Source organism: Brassica oleracea, chromosome C5 (assembly GCF_000695525.1).
Source record: "Brassica oleracea var. oleracea cultivar TO1000 chromosome C5, BOL, whole genome shotgun sequence".
Lineage (NCBI taxonomy): Eukaryota > Viridiplantae > Streptophyta > Magnoliopsida > Brassicales > Brassicaceae > Brassica > Brassica oleracea.
The window spans coordinates 29,194,268-29,210,398 of NC_027752.1; the positions used below are offsets into that span (position 1 = coordinate 29,194,268).

The window sequence follows — 16,131 nt, forward strand, 5'->3', positions numbered from 1 at the left end:
GTGGATAATGTTGGGAAATATATTGTTGATGTTAATTTTAAAATTTTCATTTTTTTTCCAGGTTCGAAAAGGAAGACTTACTGCCCATTACAGAGAGATCTTCGGTGAGCCGGGTAGTCGTTTAGACCCGGCCTCTTCTTCCGCTCCCAGTTCTTCGGGCCAGGAGACTGTCCCCGAGACTCAGTACACTCAGAGAGTCTCTGGGTCTACTTCTTCTACTGCACCATCGGCTCCTCATGTGCCTCCTCCGATGCCTCCTCCTGTGCCTCCTCCGATGGCACCTCCGATGGCCGCCGATATTCATCCTGATTTGATGGTGCCTCCGAGTGCTCCTTACTCGCAGTACACTGTAGAGGACATTCTCAGTCTGCCAGGCAGAGAAGGTTTACCAGTCATCGACCCAGAACGACCGGACGGAACTTTGTGGTATGTTGCATTAATTTTTTTTTAATTCGTTTAAATTTCTTTTATAACATTAAAAAATAATTTATATTTTAAATTTGTATTTTCCAGGTGGAGGGTTGACGGATGTCTTGCATCGGACGTAACCGACACGATCAAGGGTTACTTCTCCATGCCACATCCAAACTGGACTAAGACGCCTCACTACTTAATTAAATAAATAAATTTTCATTATTATATTTTACCATGTAATAATTATTAAAAGTTCCTCCTCTTTGGAAGAATCTTGCAACAGAAAATGCAACATCTTCGGTTGTTCTATGAGGATTTTTACCACCCCATTGTTTAAACCTAAACAAATATAAGACACACAATATTTATTGATGATAAAATATTTTTTTAAAAAAAAAAATATTTAATCATACTGAAAATAAAACTAACCATCCGGTCCAATTCTCAGTCCACATCTTTGGAGTGTTGAGATTGTTTGGTGTAAAATTGTCAAAATAATAGCCATTACATGTGTTCAACTATAAAAAAAAACGATTTAAAATGGTTAACCTTTGAATATCTTAAAATAAATATTCATTATAACTAGGCTGATCTTGTTACCATAGGTTGAGGGGCATAATTTTGTTGACATATTATCCATGGAACACCAACATTAAGAGCCTGAGCCATGTTTGCACACAATTTAATATATGATTCACCCGCTTCTCCATAGGGTCCCATTATATTTCCGTACTCATTTTCAATCTGTATGATTAATAAAAAAATTTATGTTAAGAACTTTATATAACATTACCAGGCGGATAATGTATTTCGGACTTAGATCGATCACCTGAGCAAGAATAATTGGACCCCCTTGTGATGCAAACAACTTTTCTTTCATGACCATGTCTACTATCATAGTTGTGAAGTTTTGTATTTCATCCTATACATAAATGATCCATATAAAATTTAATTAAGAAGAATACTAAATATTTGATAATAAAAAAAAGAATATTGCTCACCAGGTAAAATTACCATAAATGCTTTGTTTGTAGTTCTGAACACCATTCTGGGCATGTTGTGCAGCCACACAGGAAATCCTCTATTTAAAAATGATTAGACAATTCACAAATTAAAAATATTACAAGGGAAATCATAATATCATAATACAAGAGGCTAACTCATTATAATAATTTATTATATATATATATACATAATTTAAAGAGACTAGATAAGAAAATTTACGATATATAAGTTTTGGTATATTGATTAATAAAATCAATCCATTGGACCATTTACCGATCAAAACAATATATGGGAAATAGTTATATCACCATACAAGATGTTAATTATGAAGACTAATTAAACTGATATATATATATATATATATGTGTAATATATATATATATATACTGCAGTTAAAGAGACTAGTTAAATCTGTTTTATTATATTACCCGTAATTCCCTCTTCACATGCATATGGTCTTATGCGAAGAACACCATACAGTCCTTCATCTTGAATGGTTTTTAGGAATCGAATAAGATCTAGTTTTCCAGAGAAATCATATTGACGGCGAGTAGGCTCATGCGCATTCCAGAAAACATAAGTTTCGATCGCATCAAGACCACCTTCCTTACCCTTTTTTATATGATCTGGCCACATCTAAACATATTAACAAAAATGAATATAATTAGTAGTAAACACATAAGAATGCGCGACTCATAGTGTTCGATGTATGATATATTAAATACCTCAGGAGTGCTTCTAGGGTAATGGATTGAACCAGAAAGGAGGACTCGGGGATGACCATCAATGGTGATGGCTCGACCATCAATGGTGATGGCTCGACCATCATGAGAAACTATTGTCGCACATGCACAATTTACTAAGACACAACATAAAATAAATCTTAGAGAAGCCATATTTACTTAGAAATTTTTTTAATGAAGAAATATGGAAGAAAACAAAGCTTTTTATACCGGCATAAAATCGTTATTTACATATAATTTAGATAATTATAGATTTTCTGCAATAAAAGACCAAAATTGTAACTGAAAATTTTATTTATAAATTTTTATAATTTAAAAAATAATTATCGTGACAGTAACAAAAAGCATTTATCCAGATTTTACAATTTAGATTTGATTTGGATAATAATAGATTTTATGCCAAAAAAACTGAATCAATGTTGAACTTTGTTTTCAATTCATCTAAACTATTAAAACAGAAGTACATTTTGTACTTACTCCAGGCTTTTCCTAAATAATTACAAGTGATTTCCACTGGTATTAACTATGTATATTTACTAATATTTAGACGAGACTTTCACGGTGTATGACGAAAAGATTGGGCAAGCCCATTAACCTTTGTTTGACCCAAATGGCGTCAATTTCTATCTTTCTAACCAAAAAATAGGATTCCTTTTTCATGTCACCACTATCCCAATATCTGCAAGAAAATGGTTTAATAAATTAGCAAACCGAGATTGTTAATTCAAGTGCCAAATTCTAATTCATTTAAAATTACAAACCAGAACTAATACATAACTTTAGAAATGTAAATTGTTCAGAACATCACTAAACTGGATTATATATATTACATGAATTGCATACAATTTTAAAACCATACGGTTTAGCATATATTAGTTCTGAATAAACAAAATTCGAAATTTATACTAATTTAGTATTTTCAAACAGAAAATATTTCTTGCGATTTAGTTGGACATATCATTAAAACAAGATATCAACTGAATCGGAAATATTCCTAAAATCATTGACTATCTTACTAACATTAACATAACAAATACCTAAATTAAAGCTATCACATTAATAACAAAAACTAGATACTGACCCGTGCGTCCGCACGGATATTTTTTTTAAAATTTATATTGTTCAAAAAATTCATACATAATTTTGGTATATATTTTTTACTCTTACCAATATTTTTTGATGTTTAATATGATTTTATAGTTTATAGTTATATGCAACATTTTATTAACTGTTTTAAGAATATTAATTGTTTTAGTGATATATATATATATATATATATATATATATATATATTATTTTTTTATTAATTTATCTTGTTGGTTTAACATTGAAAGGATAGAGTAACCATTTCCACGAATGAAGCATTTTTACTTGAATTTGTTATTCAGTTTTAAAAAGTTTAACATTTTAAGAAGAGTAATAGTTGTTTTCATAGACATGTTTAGGTTGTTCATTAAATCTAATATGCTTTGAAGCTATAAGAAGCTATATATATATGTCTATTAGGTTAAGAAGAAATTAACTAAATATAGTGTTGCTACCACCCTCAAATGATGTATTTGTGGTTATTAGTGGTTTTTGGCGTTTTACAATAATCACAGAAAATACTATGAACCGTTTTGCATCGCTCCAAATTTCTTAAAATCAAAAGCTTGTTTTAACAATACTGGAAAGGCAATAAAAATATTTTTTTGAAAATGGCATAAATATATATATATATATATATATTTAAATAGAGATAATATAAAATTTATAGTATTAAAGTATTTATATTATATTTTTTATATTATAAAACTTCAAAACAAAAATATATGCCATAATATTTTAGACCCAAAAGTTATTTATAAAACTTTAATACTATAATTTTTATATTAGTTATAATAATATGATTTTTGATATATATATAAAAATATATATTTATATTCTACATTATGTGATTCTGTGTTATAAGATTTAAACTTCAGCAGTAATTTACTAACCTTGTGTTGTTCGATATGCTATGTTGTCTTCTTGAAAGTGCACGTTAAGTATCAAACAGACTTGTATGACCTGCACGCCATGTATAGAGTTTACATAAATCAGAAATAAGAACTTTGTTGAATATTTTCCTTTTATCAATCCGCTTTATAATTCATAGCATCGACGTCTAACAAGAGTTCTTGCTCTAAAAGTGAAAAAAATAACACAAAAGTACTCAACCAAAAATAAATTCTCGGACTTATCTAGACATATACATGTGATCTACAACCAATTTTAGAAACAAACCATGTCATAAAATAAATATCTGTCATTGGAAACGTAAAATAAATGCAATATAAGCCAAACAACCAAACAAACTTCACTAAGCTATAGATAATACATATATCATCCTAATTGACCTATTCAAACAACTCTTATCTTCAAAGAAGATTATCTTTATAAGTTTATTCGAGTGTTAAGACAAACAGACTAAAATAATATATCAACCAACCGTAGCTTAGATTATTATTACTCAAACGGATATTCAAAAGAAGAAAATAGAGTACTTAGCTTTTTCTTAGACTTTCATGTGGGCTTCATACTCATTACAGTTATGGATTCTCTCTTATCTCTGTCTTGATCACAATTTTATCTGACCACTCTGTCCATTACATCGCAGATCTTTGCAAAGGATCACAGATCTTCAAACAGTCTTAATTTTGATGTCTTCAATGTCTACTTTTTCCTTCTATGGCTCCAGTTCTTACATCTGCAAGAAACCCAATATGAGACCCATAAGATGATTCGTTGATGTCAAACCGAGAATATAGTTGGTTCAGTTTTTACAACGGAAATTCAAGAAAATTAGTACCTTGATTCTATAGATTTCACGATTATTGCAACTTGGTCCATTTGAACAGGATTGAAAGAAATTCTGTGGAATTCGGTGAAGAAATTCTGTGGAACATCTGAACCCTAGACTCCTTTGTTTAGATCGCTAGGTGAGTTTTTTTTATGGTTGTTTCTGTTTTTTTTCCTGGGTAAAGTAGTTAAATACCTAATTGGGCTTTTGTTATTTTTTTTTGTCTGCAACCGGGCTTTTGTTATCTATATTATTAAAAAGGTATGTTGATTAAATTTTTTATTTATATATCTATCAAAAAAATATATTTCTAAATATGCTATTATATATTGAACCAACTGATTTTAATAAATTCTGATGCTTCGACTATAAATTATTAAATTACATAAAAAAAAATATTATTTATTTATACAGAATATTAAAAAAAATTAAAGTCGAGCTTTTTTCGTATACATATAATCTACCAACTATATTTGATCTATATATAAGACAAAAAAATAATGTTAGTACTTTCGCGCAAACTTATTCATTGAAAAAATAAAATAAAAATTCTTTTCTAAAGCAAATTAATAAATAAAAAACATATTAATATTTTTTTTAATTGGTTTTATATACAAATAAACACAAACAAATTCTACGATGGGCAAACATTTATTTCGACGATGTGGATATAATAAGAAGTAACTAATGTTATTTATTATTTTAATTTTTTAATCAGCATAGACTACATTATTAGCAAGATCACGTTTATACAAATTTAAAACAAAGAGATAAACAAAAATAGATATCAAACAATACAAACCGAAAAGAAACACCTGCGCGGGCGCGCGGGTCAAAGTCTAGTTATATCTTAAAATATCTCTGAATAATAAAGTTAACTATTTCTGAAATAATTTTGAATCTGAAAAGCATCATATTTATATTAATCTACATGTTTAAACATTTTAAATTGGAATCATTTTACTACTTTCCATTTTTTCACAAAGGCGATAAAAATAATGGTCTGGACAACCTATGTTTTTATATAATAAATATCTTGTTTTTGTTGATCAAATATTAAGTATGAGCATTGAATAACTGTTTTACTAACTTGAGAAAAGAGGAATATATATATGATTTTCCAGATTTTTAAATATATACAAAAACTTGTATGGATTTAACCCCACTTTTGACTCAAAAGTAGTTGTTTTTTTAACATTTTGGTAGACATGTTAATAAAGAGTTTGATTTCATTTTGTTATATGTTAGATATAACAACCGTGCTCTCTGTCTAGTTTTTTTTTTAAATTTAAAACATATCAATTCAAACTTCTGAATACAAATAAAAGTTAGCAAATGTCTTAGAAAAGAAATATCATACTAGATTTTGATTCGTGCGGACGCACGGGTGTTTGTTTTGAAATTGTTATATATATATATATATGAATATTGTGGCCAAATATATGGTTAGTTTGTACATGAGATCAGGTTCAGTGATGCCCTGTTTTATCTTGCGAGTGTCTTTTATTTTTCATATCAACTTTTTTTTCTGCTGTCTATTGTCAACACAAATTGGTGCCGTTCTGCAAACGTTTCTTCTAGAACTTCTCACGGGCTGCACAAACTGAGAAAACCATATCCATTTCCTCTTATGATTTGGTTCTCTTGTTAAAGACATAGATATATAGATTTAGATACCTTCTCTGAACTTTAAGCCTTTGATTTAGAAAGCATATGGCTTTAGCTTTGGCCCAAGGGTAAAGTTACGTGCTGCAGAAGACCACTTACCGAGTTACATATGATCATCCGTTTCTACTATTGTGATAGCAATCAAATAGTTTTATGTTACTTTTGGACTATTGTTGCAATAATATTTATTTGGGTGTGTGGATTTTGGTTGTGGACGTTTTCTTGTAAAGTCGTTTCCATCTATTGAAAAATTTATAATATATAGCATAAGGCAAGATCCTTCGTACAATACCATACTCCAATATAGATTTTTCCAGTTTTCCAGATCACATTGAAATAGATCTTTTCAATTGTCTAACTCGCAAAGTTCAGCATACCCGTAGGCGGTAATGTTCACTACAACACAAACATCAAGAATTTAGCAAAAAAAAAAAAAAACACAAACATCAAGAATAAACACACTAAGACTTTGACAACCTAACGTTTAATTCCAGAGACTTCGTTGGTGCATACAATAACTGTGGCGCTGCTTTAGTCCTGGAACAGTTGTCTACACATGCAATGAAATGAAAATAATATTAACAGAAACCTATTTATCAGCTAGCCATTTCTACCTATGGCCTTGCCATCAACATATGGGTGCACGTGAACGGAAACTTATTTTTGCTTCTATTAAATTGTGAATATGCACACTTTGGACCAAAATAAAAATAACCTGCAAATATAATACAAATGGAACTCATCATTAAGACTGATCATCTACTTTACCGGTGTGGGTAAACGTGAAGAATATCCCAAACTCTTGTTTCTCTAGATTAGGAATTAGTCATATAGCATCTGGGTTGGGAGAGCCAATGCTTACACACAGACCTCGTTTAGACCCAACAATTATGGGAGAAGCTAAGATATTAGTTGAGGTTGAGTTGGATAAACCTTTTCCGAAACAAATTGCTCTAGATGATAAGCAAGAGAATATCTATCTGGTGGATGTCGAGTATACTTGGATCCCAAGTGCTTGTGAGAGATGTGGAGCGCTTGGTCATAAGGAGAAGAGGTGTCTTCTGCCTCATAAACTACATGATTCCGCTCTTGCGAAAGCTAATGTAACAAATGAAGAGATCCCTTTCGTGGCGATAGATATGTTGCTACCAAACTCATCCACATTGGTGGGTGCTGTGGAGACTGACTCGCACTTGACTCATGGCCATCAAGCACACAAGATCACTACAAATTCTGCTGTCACTACACCTCCTGAGGTCCCTGCTCCTACTACATTCACCCATTCGCATGAGGTACAATCTACTTCTTGCTCAAAGATTGAAAACAATTTATCTATGTTAGCAGTTGAAGAAACTACTCATCCTCAGTCACATGTTATGGAAGAAATTCCATCAAAAGAAATCATTTTGGAGACTCCTCAAGCCTCTGGAAATGAGCAATCAATTAGTCATTACTCTCTTACCGCCAACAACCTTCAGAAATTTCATATGGAGCGGGATTTTTCCCCGCTAACACATGGGAGAGATGATGGTTTAGGTGAGGTTGGAGAGACTTCTGGTTATAACATAACTAGAGGAGGAAGACTGATTAAACCGACTCAAAAAATTCAAGATATGGAATGGACAAATGTTAGAGGAAAAGGTAAACGAGGTCGTCGCGGCCGAGGGAACCATGTACACTAACGGTTGTCTTTTTCTTTATCTTTCTCTCTTAAGATTCACTTGTTGATCTTTCTCTAGGGTGTGCTCTCACTCTCTATTTGTTGCTCTCTTTTTCAAACTTATGGGTGAGAAAACTCATTCATACCTTGTATTTTTACTTATGCATTTTAATATGAAAGCCTTGTTACAAAAAAAATCATTAAGACTGATCATGCAAATAAAAACAGCATCTCAACACTACCATATAAAATTACTCAGGGGGCTTATTGAATTAGGGATTTGAGAAGGTTTTGTTGAATTCAAGTATTTTGATGGAGGGTTTTGTTGAATTCAAGGATTTTGGTGGAGATTTAAAAGGAGAATTTGGTAGGATATGGTAAAATCTTTTTAAATATTCTTTTAACAAAAACTTAAACCATTAAACTACAGAATCGTAATCTGATTGTTAGGTTTATATTAAAACATATATATCAATGATATTACTATACAATATAAAGAAATTAGTCTTGTAACGATTGCACATAACTTGCCTGCTGATGCAATAGTAATATCAGCTTGAGGTTCCTCACGACCTTTTGAAAAATCAGATTCCAACACAGGTTTCCCATCTTCTTCATCAGATGTATTGTCTTAACTAGTTCACTTTGACCTGAAGAGTTTTCTGGAGAAGTTTCTGCAAAGTTGAACTTCTTGCCAGAATTTCTCTGAGACTGTCGAACCTGAGTTAGTTGAACTGGTGTAACTTGAATCTTATCAGCCATATACTCTCCATCATCAGACAAAAGCTCCTCCATTTCAACTTCAGGTGAGTCTGTCTCCGTTGGTTGGCTACCAGTTTCAGGAGTCGCAACTGTCTTAACCGAAGCTGCTGTTGCTACCGCTCCTGCACCACCTCGGAAATCAAACTCAGTCTGCTCTGCCTGAGACAATTCTTCAGGGAAATTAAGACGGGCTTCTTCAGGGTTTTCCTCTTTAGTCCCAATCCACCATGATTTTCATATTATCAAAATAGTTATCGCATAATACATTTTTGCCACCTCTAGAGAATTGCAGAGACAAGTATCTATCTGTTCTTTCCAAGTTACAAAAAAAGTATCTGTTCTTCTGATACAAGATCGTTCCAAAAAGCTTTATTCGACCCTGGGGGGAAGCTGAGGTAGACGACGGGGTTTTGGTGGAGAGTCGATCGAGATCGCAGATAGTGACCGTAGTGCTTCTCTCTGATCAGTTCTCTTGTCCAAAATATGAAATAATTGTTTTTTCATAAATTCCATCTCTTTAGAGTGGTATTCTTTTTATTGGATTTGAAGAGTGAATAATAGGTTTTAATAATCTAAAATAACTTCTGATGAATCTCATCGATGAAATCCATATTTTACAATAAGAGGTGATTTGTTAGGGTTTTTATAAATGCTACATTCAATAAGGGAGCATTTGTATAACTTTTTATAAATACCTAATCCAATAAGAGAAGATTTGGCAAAATCCTAAAATTTTATGAAATCCCTAATCCAATAAGCCCCACTTAGTTTTTTCTTCTGCTCACTCCATCGAAGGAATAGCAGTTTCAACGCACGGTTACACGGGCTAGAAGCGTCTGATTGAGCAGTTAAATAGGAGAAGTATATATAGATGGCTCTTAGAATTTAGGTTAAGAGGATAAAGATGGCAAGCTACAGCTTAGATATTCTTATTTCTGTTTTTTAAACTAAACCGTATTGTATAAATATATATGCTAATCATCAAATCCTAGTTATTTGTTAAAATCTCAAGCGCAGAATATGGAAACTAACTACTGATGCTTGCTATAGTCGATTTCAAGGAATATTTTGGGAGGCAAGATTGGAAATTAAGAACTTGTAGCAATATATTCCATTGTTAAGATTGCAAGAGCTATATACGGAAACAACTTTGTGAATTAGTTTCAATGAGATTTTAGGATTAATAATGTTTCCATATCTAAAATGATTATCATTAAACAAATTTCGGTATTATTAATGCATATTGATTATATGTAACGATTTTAAATAGATTACGGATATGGAAATACTCAATATGAGATTACGTCCGGTTCTGTTTCGAGTTTAAAAAAGTAAGACAGTTCAAATTTAAGTGGTTGGTTTAATAATCAGATAAAACTACTGTATTTTATTCCTGTGACATTCCTTTGTAAATATTTAGGAAAGTCAGGGTCAATTTTTATTTATACTCCTGTTTTAATACTTTAGATATAATTTTCAAACATCTAAACCACTTAGCCTCTCTAACTTTTTTTCTGGGAATCAGAACTTAAGGTACTATAATTATCAAACATATTGGGTACATTGTCAACTGTAAAGCTTTAAGGTGCTATGCAATTAGTATAAGTTCTCCGGACGCTGAGAATGTTATAGGAATTGAATGTAGAACTTAACAACAGAAGTTGCAGGTCATAACTAACAACTGAAGTTGCAGATCTGGGGTAACAAGAAATGTCAGTAGTTCAAAAAAAAAATCCTTAATCTTTTTATCTTTCAGGGAAATTATTTTCCTCAACAATGGCTACTAAATTGTTTGTATTCTTTGTCTCTCTTTTGAAAGCTACTCTTCACTACAATATTCGGATTTTTCATCGGAGGCCAACAAAATCTGTGAAAAAGTTAGCAAAAGAACAGAAAGAAACTCTTTAATTGTAAATGCAAGAAGTAACCCATAAAGTAAAAGCACATAGTATACAAGAGAATATCTCTACAAAGATACGTGTTATTACTAGTATTTTTTTAAAGTGAACTTACAAGTCTCTCTTTAAACAGAACCCGAACAAGATCAAGCCTCTTCTTGACTTGTTCCCCTAGCCTCACACGTCCTAAGATCGAATACAAGATCTCTAGAACCTCTACCCCTTAGCCCTTAGTGTTATTCACTCGCTTACAAGCTTAGTGAACTCCACTCTTATGCTAAGAATACAATTCTCTCGACAACCCTAATCCACATGTCGAGTATGACTATATATACAATACAGCCAAGTCGGCTATCCACGCCTATCTACCCAATATTCACTATTTACCCAAATAAGGTAAGTTCCCTAAAAATCTCTCCAAAGTCTTTAAGAACTTCCCAATGTGAGATCTCCCTTTTCCAAGGTGAATCTCTTCAAGCTTGCTCCCCAAGATGTCTTCACATTAACTTCACCTTGGTCCGCAATCCATTCTTCAAGTCGCAATCTTCATCTTGACTTGTTCATCCGCACGTACACTTCTCTGTTGCAGACTCTGCTCCATTCACTGCTGTACTTGCGTCTGTATCTAAAACGTCCATCTGATCTTTGGATCTACAATCTCCCCCTTTTAGCTTTGGATGCCTCTCAAGTACCTAAACAGATCCGCTCAAAAAACCACACACATTCGAACACATATATCCTTAATAATACGTGCATTAAAAACGAAATGGAAGTTTAAATCATGCGAGTTCAAAAGTTAGAGATAAACATAAAACCAAAAACTGCTACATCATTGTTTTATCTCTCAATCCCCCATAATCAAAAACCCGAGAAAACTAAAATTTTCTCCCCCATAATCTAGTTCTCCTGGTCATCCTGCTGCTGTGGATCGTGTCCCTCTTCTTCTACCCCTGCTTGAGAGCATACAAAGTTAAAACTCACAAAGATCAGAACAAATAAAGAACCAGATAGAAGACTTACTTGGATACAGCATGCTTGCAATCTGTCCAACGACGCTCGTCAGGGTTTGCATTGCAGTTGCAAGCTGTTGGATTGCTGCTGAACCGTATCCAGAGCCAGCTTTGCCTCGTCAGCATCGAACGGTTGTCCTGGAGCTGCAATGGTTCTAAGATGAATGATCTGGAACTTCCCAGCAGATTGCGGAGACTGTCTTGGTGGCACATAACCAGATGGATCAGTCCTCTTGGGATGAGGAGTGCTCAGAGGTGGTCCAGAGGGAGGTGCTGCAGTTGATTATACTCAGATAGCCCCATGTGTCTTCTGAGTTTAGATCCACCGAACGTTCTGGACTGATCTCTCTAGAGGCAAAACTCGCATACCTTTGTTCTGCAAGACGCTCTGCACTAGTCAATCCTCTCTTGATTTTCTCAGATGGTGCTGCGGCTGGAGTTGTTTTAGCCTTCGTCTGAGATTTGATTCCTGAGGCAGAAGTTTTCCTGGTCGATTTTCTTACAGGATTTTTCTGGGTTGCTGATGATGGAGCTTTTCTCTTTTTCTCTTTCTCCTTAACACTGATTGATGGTTCCACGTCTTCAACATCAACTTCCTCAACTTCGTCTGAGTTAGTGTTCTCAGAGTCATCTTCTTCCTCAGATTTACCCGAAGAGACTTCGATCGCTTTTCCTCGATTTTCCTTGCGAGCTTTAGTTGCATCAGCTTCCTCTGGAATTGCTTCGGAGGAAATTTGGCTTCTTCCCTCCTTCACGTTCTTCTTCTTCCTTGTGGATCCCACTGGTTCTGACTCGGCATCTGACTCAGAATCTGGTAGTTCGGCTGCGGTATGAAGATCTTTGGACATGGGTTGAGATGTCTGACTTTGTTGTGGCGTCGTCACTTCCTCTTCATCACTGTAGTCGACTAGGCCCAGCGGTGGTGGTCGTGATGGTTTACCGGCGGTGGAAGTGGTCTTGTTCTCTGACATGATCTCTTGAGAGAGAGAGAGAGAGAGAGAGTTTTTCTTCCTTTTTGGGATTTTTGAGTTTTGAGAGCAAAGAGAATTGAAAGAAAGATAAGTTAGCGTCTCGGGTTTATCAAGGGGTAATCATTTCTTTTTGGCGCATTACCCCATGATCTCCTAGATATTCGCCATATCTCCCACTCTCTCTAAAATGAAAGTTTTTCAAATTTCAAAAATTGAAATCTTCCATTTAGTCTGACACGATCTCTCTTTCCTTTTCTCTGATGTCGGCATGTATTGTCCACGCAAGACTTGATTGGGCCGAATCTTCACTGTTCCACTGTGACATTTGATGACATAGACTAGTAGCATTACTCATTGACTTTTGCTGACACAACCACTTAGACAAAAGAATATTTAGTACGTCAAACATACAAGCAATGAGAGAACACGTGTCACACAGGTTAATTATCAATTATTTAAGTACATAAAGATTTCTGTTTTATCTTTTCCCGTTTTCATATCTTTTTCCTTTTCTGTTATCGTGCTGCGACTCAACTAGGTTTAAGGTTTTAGGTTGCTAGAACTAGGTAATTCGCTGACAGCTCTTGCGGCCGAAGCTTTTATAATCTCTTGTAATGATAATGATCGCAACGCTCTTACGCGGATTCGAAATAAGATCTACCTTTCTATAAATTAGTTTTTTATCGTTTCATATTTTCCGCATTTATTTGGTCACTTGTCGTTGGCTCTCGCAGAGAATCCGGAACCTCAGGGAAAGTTAGGGTTTCCTGACTTTCCTTCGATTACGGAAATCGACGGTGTGAATTTCGGTTCCCACAGCTTCCATGAATCAAGCCTTAATGGTGTTTGCCACCAAGTCATGTTCACTTCTTTTTGACCTATATCCTAGGATTATTTCTGAAGCAAGCCTTAATGGTTGTAGCCACCAAGTTCTGTTCGAATTCCTTCCTAATAAATCTCTAATATAATATTACATATATATATATATATATAATAATCTAAATTTCGAAAATAGAGAGAGAAAGGATGATAAATATATATACACAAGGCTTTACCTTCCAGACTTGTTTGAAGAATCCGATTCCATGTATACCAAGCCCCAAGACAAGCAGTTGTGTCAGGTTTAGTGTTGGAGGTCAGCTTTGGTTCCTTCAAAACAATCTTAGCAAGAGTGGATAGTTGACAGGTTGATCCACTTTAGTATCTTTAGTACTATCTGCAATCAGTAAGTCTAGAATGGTGCTAAAGAGTGGTTAGATATCTAGCAAAATCTATAAGTTCATAATCCCTTTCTTGACTCAATAATAACTTAATTTGAAAACATTTTTAATAAGACTAATAAGTAAATAAATATCAGTAAACCTCCCCCCAGACTTAAACTACACTGTCCCCAGTGTAAATTCAGTCAGAGTTATGGTGAAAATAAATCATAAGTACTCAATGTAACAAGTAGGAACGATATACCAGACCGGAATAGATGTCGATCGATGTAAGGATGTTGATGTCGGTCGACGCAGGTAAGGAAATGTCGATCGATGTTGACTTGTTCGCGTCGGTCGATACAGATGGCAATCGTCTACTCGGATCTTCTTTTTGTTTTTTTATATGACCTACAATAGTTAAAAACCAACATAAATAGTAAATCAATGAAAACCTAATAAATATTACCTAATAGTGGGTTGCCTCCCACTCAGCGCTTTGTTATAGTCATTTAGCTTGACTTTGGAGGTGTTTTGGCTAGTAGTGTTGAGAACTGGGACTTGTTGGAAAGTAAGTATCCATCTCCTCTTTGCGCTTGTTGAACCATGTACCAGTGAGGTCTCCCCCTCTGCACCATTTATCCTTCATTGCTGCAGTTGTGTTTTCAAGCCTCTGCAATCTTTCACCAAGACTCTCAATGTTGAATTGATGGCTGGTAAGTGCGGCGTAAGTGTCAGCTGAGATCTCCTTTCCATGGTAAGGTGTGTTGGATATGTTGGATGTCGTCTTTGGTACTAGCCTGCCCAAGTTTGTATCAATGTCGATCGATGCTGAACTGATGGTGTCGATCGATTTGTTGTTGCATCTGTCGATCGATATCGGTGCTTCTGGTCGACATGCAATGTAACTCTGAATCTCCACCAACTCCTCTTGTATAGCTTCAACATTGGAGGTCAATGCACTGATGGTAAGATCCATTGGGAAATAGATGTCATCACATCTCCCATCAAGCCTCTCCTCTGTAGTTTTCAGAGCTCTATAGATCCCTTCTACCAACTGGTCTATCTCTTCCCTGGTGTGGAAATTCAGTTGAGACTTCATCGTGTGTGGGTCTGGCGGGTTAATGTCGATCGATGCGGTGAAGCGGTTGTCGATCGATGTGTGATGGTGTCTGTCGATCGATGGTGATTGACTGCTGTCGATCGATGGAGGTCGAGCAACGTCGGTCGCGTTTTGAATTTTGGCTATGTCTTTCTTCATCTCCACCATGCAAGTAGTTAGCCAAGTTATACTATCATTCAATTGATAGTAGACACCATCAAGATTCATCCGGAAAGCTTATTTGTTCCTATCATGTTCACCACAGACTCCATAGAACATCTCATTGATCTCGTCCTTGGTGTAGATCTCTGGTGCCAACTTTGTCTGTGTGAATTGGCTAGCATGTTCAGGAAGACATATGTAGGCTGGTTCATCTCGTGAAGCTCTTCCCAGAAGTCTTCTGATATCCTTGTTGTGAATAGGGATGGTGTGTCCATCTAGATCTCTGGCAAATTCTCGATCATCTTTGTAGACTCCATACTCATCTTTCTCTTTCCAGTAAAATTTTTTGTTACCATAAAGGTCAAAAGCTCTTCTGCTGAATTCTGGCTGTTTGGCGACCGTTGGTACGTCTGTGTTGATTGATGGATGAGTTGTATGGCGAGATCGTTGTTTGAAGCTGTTTTTTATGCCACCAGCTGTGTCATAGAATTCCTTTGTAGTCTTATTGATAGAACCCATGACCTGGACCAGGACGTGGAGCAGACTCAGCATGGTGACCAGGACGATCAGATCAGTCCAGCTGAGGTTCAGCCATTCAGCCGTACCAGATCAATGGACAGAGCCGTGTACCGGATCGACCCGCGTACACCCGGACGTGACCTAAGGATGGATCCACGACCTGATGACCGAATCAGCCGAACCACAGGCGTTCTTCC

General features: G+C 34.9%; 1 protein-coding gene, 1 long non-coding RNA gene and 1 pseudogene across 4 annotated transcripts; 1 reads left to right on the forward strand and 2 right to left on the reverse strand.

The window, feature by feature from the left end:
* Positions 1-647: 647 nt before the first annotated feature.
* LOC106292713 lies at positions 648-5,167 on the reverse strand. 3 transcript variants are annotated; one of them, XR_001260223.1, is made up of 10 exons: positions 4,993-5,167; positions 4,142-4,890; positions 2,758-2,841; positions 2,145-2,278; positions 1,848-2,055; positions 1,416-1,495; positions 1,244-1,336; positions 1,015-1,158; positions 844-932; positions 654-753 (listed from the first exon to the last, which is right to left on the reverse strand). It is a non-coding gene; the product is annotated as an uncharacterized LOC106292713 (long non-coding RNA). The 3 variants fall into 3 exon arrangements; XR_001260225.1 differs by lacking the exons at positions 654-753; positions 844-932 and having other exon boundaries at positions 1,067-1,158; positions 1,429-1,495; positions 4,993-5,166; XR_001260224.1 differs by lacking the exons at positions 1,244-1,336; positions 1,416-1,495; positions 1,848-2,055; positions 2,145-2,278; positions 2,758-2,841 and having other exon boundaries at positions 648-753; positions 1,015-1,074; positions 4,993-5,165.
* A 2,374-nt stretch (positions 5,168-7,541) lies between these two features.
* LOC106344931 lies at positions 7,542-8,333 on the forward strand. The gene has a single exon (XM_013784223.1). The coding sequence runs from the start codon at positions 7,542-7,544 to the stop codon at positions 8,331-8,333; it is 792 nt and encodes a 263-aa protein (XP_013639677.1).
* A 178-nt stretch (positions 8,334-8,511) lies between these two features.
* LOC106344932 lies at positions 8,512-12,952 on the reverse strand (annotated as a pseudogene).
* Between the last annotated feature and the right edge of the window lie 3,179 nt (positions 12,953-16,131).